Source organism: Rhea pennata, chromosome 13 (assembly GCF_028389875.1).
Source record: "Rhea pennata isolate bPtePen1 chromosome 13, bPtePen1.pri, whole genome shotgun sequence".
Taxonomy (NCBI): Eukaryota; Metazoa; Chordata; class Aves; order Rheiformes; family Rheidae; genus Rhea; species Rhea pennata.
Genome location: NC_084675.1, coordinates 1,917,073 through 1,927,423, shown reverse-complemented (window position 1 = coordinate 1,927,423; position 10,351 = coordinate 1,917,073). Strand labels below are relative to the sequence as shown.

The 10,351-nt window shown below is 52.2% G+C and overlaps 1 protein-coding gene across 1 annotated transcript; it reads right to left on the bottom strand.

The window, feature by feature from the left end:
* Positions 1 to 490: 490 nt before the first annotated feature.
* On the bottom strand, positions 491 to 9,251 carry PLLP (plasmolipin). Its single transcript, XM_062586567.1, has 4 exons — positions 9,117 to 9,251; positions 2,801 to 2,974; positions 1,365 to 1,484; positions 491 to 1,279 (listed from the first exon to the last, which is right to left on the bottom strand). Exons 1-4 carry the CDS (start codon positions 9,249 to 9,251, stop codon positions 1,166 to 1,168), a joined length of 543 nt encoding a protein of 180 aa, XP_062442551.1. The 3' UTR covers positions 491 to 1,165.
* Between the last annotated feature and the right edge of the window lie 1,100 nt (positions 9,252 to 10,351).

Below are 10,351 nucleotides of genomic sequence, written 5' to 3'. Positions count from 1 at the left end.
GGGTTGCCGTGTCTGTGCAGACATCTGTTCCAGTTTCGAGAAATGTCACCTCAAGTTCTCAAGAAATAAAAGGTCAAACTTTTCTTCTTCACTGGTGGCGGAGCAGCACCGTTTTGTGTACGTGCATGCAGCTACCCACGCTCCTGTGGGACTAATACTGTTCCTAGAACATTTGCAAGCTTAACTTTTTTTTACGACTAGCTGTAGCTAATAGGCATAACTTGCTAAAGTAAATACTGAACAGGAAACTGTGGCCACGTGAGTTCAGTGGCTTCTAGGGTGATGAGAGCCTTTTTGTGTACAGGAGGGAGCACACCAAATCGTTTACCTATCTTTATATGTATGTTTCTCTATAAAGCAGACCAATATGAACCCTGTGGACTTGGTACCTTCTCCCTTGGGGCCAGATTGTAATGCCCGTATGCAGCGGGAAGTGGTAGTCTCTTCTGCCAGTGAAATCTCTGCTTTATGGCTTGCTTTATGTGCAGTCTTTGCTCTGATAGGATGCAAAATTTTATTGAAAACTTTTTCTTGACAGACTGAAGTATTGGATTTTGGAAGATTTTTATTTAAAACATAAAGTGCTTCCATTTTTTTAGGAATCAATGTACTAACAGCTTAGACTTCTTGTTTTGCTTAGTCTACGTTCTCTAGCTCTGCCACCATTTACATATTGAATTAACTGCGGTTACTTACACTATAGCTGTTAATGACCAGAGACAGGAACTTGGGTTTGGTTTTAGTGTATTTTAGTGTTGATGATATGTGCTGAATTAAGTCCTCTCAACTGAGCTGCTCTAGCAAGGATGTGGTTCCTTTGGGATGTGTGAGAGGAAGAATGAATCTCAAGGACAAGGAGGAATTTCAGTTTCCAGTCAATCCTTGGTTTCCTGCAAATGGCTGCCAGGGGCAGCACTGGTTCTGGTGGGTTTGTACTGTGGACACGTCAACTGGAAGCATCATTAGAGACCACAGAACAACTTCCACACCACTGCTGGCACATGGGCCAGTAATGACTGTCACTACCAACATAGGCTGATTTAAATAAGAGACGGGATGTTGTGAGAGGCTCTGTAACCCACTGCAAATCCGCAGAGCTGTCCTACTCCTGCCTGATTGTAAAGTGGCTTGGAATGGTCCAGGGCTGTGTTTCACTTTCTGCTTCTTAGGCATGGTTAGCCACTTGGCTGGTGGCAGCGTTGCTGCCAAGTCCTTTCCAGGCACGGAAGCTGAAGAAGGTGCTTGCCCCATAGGCAATCATCACGAGGCAGGCAAAGAACTGAAAGAGAGGAGCACAGCAACAGGTGAGCATATCAACCACCTGGCCGCCTTAGCCCTTGCATACATACACTACCAGTACTTACAGACGCTGCCGCTCTTCTGTTGTAATCCCACTGGCGCCACGATGTAGGCTGGACAGCTGCAGAGCATGTTACAAAAGCGGTGATATACAGGACAGTTGCTGTAGCGTTGAAGATCACTAGCTGGGAAAGGCAAAGAAAGGGTTAGGAGATCCAGACTGCCTGCTGTACTGAGCAGTACACGCCTGCTGCTCACTGGAGGCATTCAGGTAGGGCACATCTAAAAGCTAAAAAGCAGAAGATTGAGTACCAGCATCGTGTGGGTTTTTTTTCTTTCTTTCCCTTTTTTCAAAAAGAAAAAGCCAGGATTGTCCATGGGGAATGAGCATGAGTGCTGCTTATGAGAGTAGCTGGGATCACAGACAAAAATGAGCAAAAGGTGGACAAATGTGGCCCCTTGTCTTCCCTTCACTGTGAGTTTCTGGCCCATATCAAGGAAATCTGCTCTTATGCCCTTGGGGTATCTAATGGCAGTTGCCTTGCAAGGACCAGCTTTGTGCTACAGCCTGTTAGGACCACCCCAGAAGAGCCCATCCTTGCTGCAAAGCAACACAAGTGCAAGAGGTGATTGGGTTCCTTCTGAGCCACAGAACTGGCTGTGGTTTAATCACACCTGTGCTCTTCCCCTGAATTATTTAACAGCTTTTTAAGAGGTGTTTTTTTCTGACTGCCCAGGGGCAGCAGTGCTGCAGCTGTGACATGGGCTAAGTTTCATCTATTTTTGTGCTTGTCTCCGTCACACCTCTGTTGTTGGGAAATCCCTGTTTCACTCTTGCTTCCAAGCAGTTATTTGAAACGCTCTGACTCAGGGTACTGAAGAAAGCAAAAACCTTTGCAAAGCTGAACTGGGGCCAGACAGCGAGTATGAGGAGGGTACAGATGACTGGTGCCCAGGTAGCCAGATGGCAGAGACAAGGTGCTGCTGCAGCCTGTGTTTGTACTGGGAGGTGCTCCTATATGCTTGTATATAGGGCTAGAAATGCCATCTGGCTTTGCACTGGTCCATTTAAACCAATTTCACATTCCTCCTCTTTCTGCAGAAGTTATGGGAGCTGTGAGTGAAGCCCACAGCCTTTCCTCTGGTTTACACAGCAGGGAAAAGGGTCCAGCCCCTCACTCTTGGGACAAAACTCAGATTAGCATCGTGTTAAATGCACTCCTACTTGCCCTGCAAGATTTCTGGTTGAAACAACCACTGCAGCGTTTGCAGAGGGGTCCTAACTTTCTGCATTAACATAGGCCTCATAGCAATTTGGCTGCTTGTTTTTTTAAATTTCTAAGCAACTGAAGGGCAGAATGAAACCATGTCGTGGGCAGAGTGCAGAGGACTTTCTTCCATCAACCCTGAAAAGCCCTAAGCCTTGATCCTCTCAAAGCATTTCCCGCTAGACTGTTTACTAGTTGAGATTCTCCCATTTACTCCCCCTTAGGGTACTTACCACAAGGGGCCAGGGAATCACATAAAATTTCAAGTGAAGTTGCAGGAGATATATCACAAAGAAAATGACTGTTGTTATCCAGAAAAAGATGGCTACAAACATCACCCAGCCGTATGCCGGATGGAGGTGGTATGTTGTGGCAGCAATAAGAGCCCACACCAGTAAGCCAAGCACCTGCGGGGTAAAAAGGGGAAAGGGTTCAGGCTGCAATTCCCCTAAACGTAAAAATCTGGCTGGCACGTCCCAGTCGCCGACCTGAAAATGTTGCATGTTACAATGCAAAGCAGGGTAAATACACTGCTGGCTTAAATGTCTTCCAGAGGAAGGGGTTGACGTTATGAGAGTCGTATTGTGTCTCTGCTGCCCTGTGAACTCATCTGCCACGGGATGAATTTCTTCCTGGCTCTGCTTGTTGCCTTCTGATTCTCTGCTCTCAGATTGCTCTCCTGGGGATTAGCCCTGTGGCACTGCAGTCCCGGGCTACGTATCATCTCTGAGCACATGCCAGGCTCATCAGATCGCCTGAATTCAACCAGAATAAAAGCACAGTTTTGCCCATGAACCAGAGCTCACTAGCATATATGGCTATTGGGTTCTCCTGGACCTGGACAGAGATACTGGCAAAGCCCTGTCCTTGCAAACACCTCAACACAGACACACAACGAATGCAGAGTAGGGCTGGACCATGGGGACAACTCAGGCCAGGGAGCCTTTCTGGGACCCTTACTGCTTGTTACTTGGGGCTGGGCTTGTTCCCTGCACTGCTTATCCTGGGAGCCAGCATGACGAGGCAGGACATGTGAAACCTAAGCATCCCGAGCAGCAAGCTGCCTGCCAGGTGAGGAAATAAATCATCTTTTCCCATATGTGGTGGTTGGTATATTTTGTTCCTGGCCAATTCCTTCCTCAACACCCAACATGCCCTTGCTCCACTCCAATTTTTGTGGTGGCCATGAGCAAGGCTGGGTGGTACCCTGGCTCCCAAACTGTGCCTTCAGCTGCTGATCCGTCTCCCTGCCTGCCTAGCCACACCAGATGCATGGGGCAGCTGCTCTGAGACCACAAACGCCAACACACACCCTTCTGGGCCTTGTGTCTTCCCATCAGCCAAACATATGGCTGTACCTAACGCTGCCTGGCTTACGATGAGGACTTCTGGATGCTTCACATCCCTTGCTAGATGGGCTGGGGCAACAGAAATGAAGCCTACAGCCAGCCACCAGAGCTGCTGATGCTGAGGAAGCACCTGTGGGCTGGGCAAGGTAAGGTGCTCAGAGATGATGGTGTCAGACCCAGGGCAGGTTGAGAAGTACATGTGAACACAAACCAGGAGCATCTCCGGTCCATCTGCTGAAGATGACAGAGGACAAGGACCTTTCCAATGGCAAGGGAAGTCTTCTTCTCCCCTTCTGACTCGTGTTGGCTCTTGTGACCAAGTCAGCCACATGCTCAGCCCAGCTCTCCTGGTGTGTCCTGGAGCTGATAGGGCCCCACTCCTGCAGGTCCTGTCTCACCTGGCAGCACCCATGGATGAGGATTAGTTTCAGCAGGAGTGGGCAGCAAGCATCTGGCTCAGCCTCAGGGATGTCAGCAAGGCTGGATGAGAGCTGGGTGTATGGCAGCTCCCAGGGCCTCCATCCAGCCTTCACTTCCCCCAGGTGCAGCATCTCTAAAACAAAAAGTGCCTTTCTCTCCACTGTTTGGTTAGGTCTGGTCTGGTTTGGTTTGGTTTATACATCCTGCATAAATGGCTTTAAGGGCTCGCCTTTCTCAATTAGGCAGGTTTAACTACACAGCAATTGTGGCATCATGTGCCTGCCAGCTACTTACAGAGTAATCTGGGAAAAATCAAGTAGACAAGTCCTTTATTTCCAGGGCACAACAAAAAAATAAGTAGAGAAACAAATCTTGGCCCTTGTTCAAGTGTCATAAAAACCACAAGATTTCTGTTTCCGTCTCTAAGGGAATCACATCAACTCAGCACACAGGGGCATTTAGGCCTGAAGAGCTGAACTCTCTCGCAGCAACCAGTTTCAGCTGAAAGATGCAGCTGATCTTTTATGGAGGAATTACCATTTTTCCATCCTCCAGATCTAGACTAACCTTGGCTGCTTAACCTTGCCGTGCTGCACCTCCAGCTCCCTTCCTGCTTCTGTCCACATGGATAAGCAATACCTTAAGGCCGCCCTGTCCTCCTATTCTTCCAGCACCACGACACACCTGTGCAAAGCGATACAGCCGATGGGATTCTCAGTTTACTAATCCAGTCATGCAAAACATGACTGCTGAACGAATGGCTTAACGATTACTGCCCATCAGCTGAGCCATGGTAACAAACCTAGCCTACTGCTGCCCCAGACCCGAATGTTGCTGATACCAAACATTTCTGTTCTGCTGGACTGAAGTTCAAGAGGCCAGCCTTAGTACAGTTTCTTCTTTATCTCATTTTTTCTCTCTCTCTTTTAGGAAGGCAGAAAAATAACTGATTAACTTGTCCTCCCTGTGCCATATTCACCCTTGAGCTTTGGACTCTGGAAGAGCTGCTGGCTGGGGAGTGGTAAGCCACCTTTGCCACTGTCCACTCCCCACGGAATTCCCTAGGGCAGCCACAGTAGCAAGTTTGCAACTATTTATTAACTTAGTGCCAACCACTGGCAGAGCAGGCAGAGATTAAGATGTCGGTGTACTGGGATGGCTTGGAGAAGTGTTCAGCTCCCAAAGACCTTCAGAGAGCAAACAGCACTGGTGGTGCAAATGCACCTGATGTATGATGTGCACGAAGGAGCCTGATGTGCATAGGTTACCCTGTTCACGCAGTGTTGGATGCTCTTAGCCACTCTTTAAAATCCAGCCTGGTGGGATGAGGCTGGTTTTACATCACATGAGCTCCCTGCCCAGGTGGATCCTTGTGGGTGCACATCAGCAGTCCTCTGCTAAAAATGGTGGTCTCAGGGGGACTCCCACCAGGGTGGGTTTTATCAACCATGGGTCAGTGTCCCGGCACAATGGGAGGCCACATCCTGTGGGCTTTGGCACAAGCTTGGTTGGTAGGTGGCAGATAAAGCAGAAGAGCCTGTTGCCTACAGCTCTGCCCAATTTTGTAACCCTTTCTCTATCTTTTTCTCTTGCCCTGTGCTAGTTCTGCAGTCACAAAGTCCCACCTGGGCTCTGAGGTCCAGCTTCTGCATGCTCTTCATTGCTTCCTGGCTGGACCATAGCTCAGCCCAAGAGCCCATTGAATCTGCAGGATTCGATGTGAAGGAGTGTGTTCAGGAGGCACACTCAAAGCACAAACAAAAGTGCCAGGGAGATCTCTCAGCTTGGCTCATTAGCATGGAAAAACTCACTGCAGGGACAGAGCTGCTGTGCGGCTGCCACCCCCTCTCCCTGCATGAAACCACTGATTTCTCCATGCAGCTCCTGCTTTACCAAAAGGCATTTATGGGCAGGAGGGGCTTGTGATGGCCAAACACGGTGATGCCAGTCCTCCAGCCATATCCCTTGCTCTGAGAGTCGGCCCCAGAGCAAAGCTGCGATCAGAATATGCCCAAAATGCATGTTCTACTTTGATTTCCAGCTGAGGTTCGGATCTGCTCTTTTTGGAGCAGTCTGGCAAAGCAGAGCCAGGGGAGAGCATCCCAGCCCTGTGTGGTGACCAGCTCCCATACTCACCTCTAGTTCTGACAGGGAAACCGCAGCCCATGATGGATCTACTAATCTACCACTGATGGGGAGGAGAATGGCCCTTTTGAAAGCAGCTGGCTGGGCCCTTGATCTGCCATGGCTGGCTCTATGTAAGTCTTCATTGCTTATTGTCATAGAAGAAAAACACAACAGCCATTGTACTGCTGGAGTACAAAGTAGTGCTCAGCTACTATTGCCTCAGTCTGCACAATGCCTTCTTTTTTTTCCCATCCATTTCTAACACTCGTGATTGCAAAATATGCATTTGGAAGAAACGTGTATAGGAAAATAAAAACAGTGTGCTCATGGAGCAGGAGATAGCATGTGCAAGCTGCCCTGCTCTGGGCCCTGGCACCTGCTGAGGGATGCACTAACATCGCAGCTTCTGGGGCCAAAAGCAGGAGGTCTTAGGAGAGAGGTCTTGGGGAGCAGCATGTCTGAGTGGATGGGAACTGTGCAAGCATATCTAACATTGCTGTATGCAGTGGCTGTGAAAGGAAGTTGTATGGACCAAGCAGTGATGCTGATGGGCTGGGGAAGTTGGGAAAGGGACCAGGTGCTGAGGTTGAAGGTTGCTGAAAGAGCACCTTCTGCTGGTCTTTGCTCCATCTCTTCCCTGATGCTCCTGAAAGACACCTCCCTTACAATATCCTTCCCTGACCCCTCCCTGAAGTGCTTCAACCAGCTCAGCCATGCCCAGCGGCCTAAACCTTAAGAAGGGAGCCGTACAGGTGCTTTTTAAAGGAAGGAGGCTACAGTTCTCTTAGCCTTTCCCACGAGTGCACCTACCACAAATTAACCCTCTAACTGCTCACCCTCAGTCTCCCACACTGTAGAGAGTCCTTGCCTCCCCCATGCCTGAAACCCAGGCTGGACTGCTCAGGACAGCACGGGCTGTTTTGCAGCGGCTGCTCAGAGGGTTTATTCCCACTGCTTGGCTTCTGCTGTGGGCTTGTGTGAGGATTGAATGAGGGACCCCGTGCATGTGAGTTGCAGGAGTCCCCTCCTGTCCCTGCAGTGCTGCAGGCACCATTCCTGCCCAGGATGTTGTGCTGGCTGATCTGTCTGCTCTATGTTGCCACCCAGCACAACGCTGCCTTGGGGAAAGGCATAAGCAAAAGCGTAGGGCTCCCCATGCCAGCGGGAGCACCTCGCAGGCTTTCGTCAAGTGAATGACTGGGCCCCTGCATATAGCCGAATGCCCAACCATACGAGCCCACATTGCTGTACGTGAGGGCTCATCTACAGCTGAAAGTAAAAGCTGGAGTTTATTCTGCATCTGACTCCTGATCAGTTCTGAGACTGAGGCTGAAGGGAGAGGCGTTCATGTGATACTTCCGTTCATATTGGCTGTGTTGTGCACTGAGACCCTTCAGCTTGCCTGAAAGCAGCCCTCAAAGTCTTACTGCAGGGGAAGATGAAGGCTTGGAGTGCCCAGCGAATGTGCCAGCCCCATGACAGTCCCATGGACTTCCCAGGAATAGCCCTAAGCACGCCTCAGTCGGGGTAATCACGCTTCATACAAGCAATCTCTGTCTCTCTGTCCTGTTTGCGTTCCTTGAATGTCTCTCCCGGCCAAAAGAGTCCACGTGCTTGGAGCCCACACCGTGTGGCTCCCCTGGCGCAGGCTGGGATCCTGAAGCTCAGAGATACAGAGAGAGACTAAGATGGAGAAGGCAAAAGGGCACACACAGTTCAGTGGCAAGCTCTCACCCACCTGCCACATTTTCTACCCCGACTCCCAGAGCCCCACAATGCAGCTGTGGGTGCCAGAACGGGAAAGGAGGCCGGGGACCCGCCTGCATCCTTGTAGTTGTATGCATGACACTGAGTGCTGCCAGGTGTCAAGCTCAACTATGCCTGGCAAAAGATATTAGACCAAGCAGCAGAAGTTTCTTCCAGCATGAAAGAGAGAAGGAGGAAAGAGGGAGCAAGGCTCACGTGCCTCAGGGTGGACAGGCTTGGGATGGCCCCCAAGGCAAAGAGAAATCTATTCTCTGTTTTTGGCCAGGGCAGTGATGAGGTGTGGAGTGGGAGTGGGAACTGCCAGGCTGCAGGTGGAAGAAAAACATTTAAAGTGCATGATTCTCTCAGGCTGACTGGACCAGACAAAGCTGTGAAAGATGTGGCACATGAAATTTCCCTCAGAAAGTATTGCGAACCGTCTAACAAGTTGCAAGCAGTATGCTCTGCCTGGACACCCGCACGCATAGAGCTTTTACGCGCACCATGAAAGGAAGAGCTGCCCATCTCTACAGCCGCTCGTCGGAAGGATGCAACGCTTCAGAGCAAAGCCTTCAGGGCAGAGCAAGCGCAGGCGGAGAGAGGCAACCGGAGAGCTGATAAAACGCAGCACACCGAGACAAAGCTGCGCGCTGCCTTTCTACAAGCAGGTAAGCGATTTTCTAGGCAAAGGAAAACGCGGGTCGGCTGACCCAGCTGGCATTTTGGCAGGCACTTGAGCAGCTGTCACGCCGTCAACAACGACGAGCGAGGCAAGAAAGCTGGGGGGGGGGGGGGGGGATACCGAGGCGCCGGCGGGGTGCGAAGAGGAGGCTCTGCCCGACGGCGCCGGGAGCAGCGGCGCGATGCGGCGCCCGCCCGCCCGCCCGCCCGGCGCCCCGCTACTCACGGCTTGGGCGCCCATGAGGCCGCCGAGCGGCGAGCGCAGGAAGGCGCCGTCGAGGGCGGCGGCGGGCGGCGCGGGCAGCGCGGCGGCGCCCGGCGAGCTGCTCCGCGTCCTCACGGCGCCGGGCGGCCCCGCCATGCCGCGGGCAGCGGCCGCAGATGCGCCCGGCGCGGCGCGGTCCCCGCGCAAAGCGCGGCGAGCCCCGGGGCGGGGACACGGAGCGCGGCCCCTGGGCGGGCCCGAGGGGGCGGCCGCGGGCGTGGGGCCGGCGGCGCCCGGCACCAGGAGCGCTGCCGGGCTGGGCCGGGCCGGGTGTGGAGGTGCGGGGCCGGAGCCGGCGGCCCGGCAGCTTGGTCCCCGGTGAGCAGGAATGCGTGGAAAGCCAAGCTGTTTGCATGGAAACACGTCGCCCCCGCTTGCCCCCCAAAATACCCCTCTCTGATGTGCCCTTTGGGCCTGACATCATGGCTGGCCTGTGCCGCGACTCTCTGTGGGCTAGAAAATGCTAGTTCGGAGCCCAGATTTCCTAGGTGAGGGTTGGGTTAGACAGCATGTTAGACAAGGTTGCATCCAGGCTGGCCTTGAAGATCTCCAGAGAAGGAGACTCCACAACCTCTCTGGGCAACCTGTTCCAGGGCTCCGTCACTCTCACAGTGAAGAAGATTTTTGTTATATTCAGGCAGAACTTCCTGTGGTTCAGTTTTTGCCTGTTGCCTCTTGTCCTGTTGCATGGCACTACTGAAAAGAGTCCAGCCCCATCCCCTTGACACCCCCTCCTAAGGTATTTATACACATTGATAAGATCCCCCCCTCAGTTTTCTCTCCTCCAGGCTAAACAGGCCCAGCTCTCGCAGCCGTTCCTCACAGGGCAGGTGCTCCAGCCCTCTGATCAGCCTTGTAGCCTTACGCTGCACTCTCTTCAGTAGCTCCATGTCTCTCTTGTACTGGGGAGCCCAGAACTGGACACAGTACTCAAGATGAGGCCTCACCAGGGTTGAGTAGAGGGGCAGGATCACCTCCCTCGACCTGCTGGCAACACTCTTCCTAATGCACCCCAGGAGACCATTGGCCTTCCTGGCCACAAGGGCACACTGCTGGCTCATGGTCACATTGTTGTCCACCAGCACTCTCAGGTCCTTCTCTGCAGAACTGCTCTCCAGAAGGTCAGCCCCCAGCTTGTACTGGGGCATGGGGTTATTCCCCCCTAGGTGCAGGACCCTGCACTTGCCCTTGTTGAA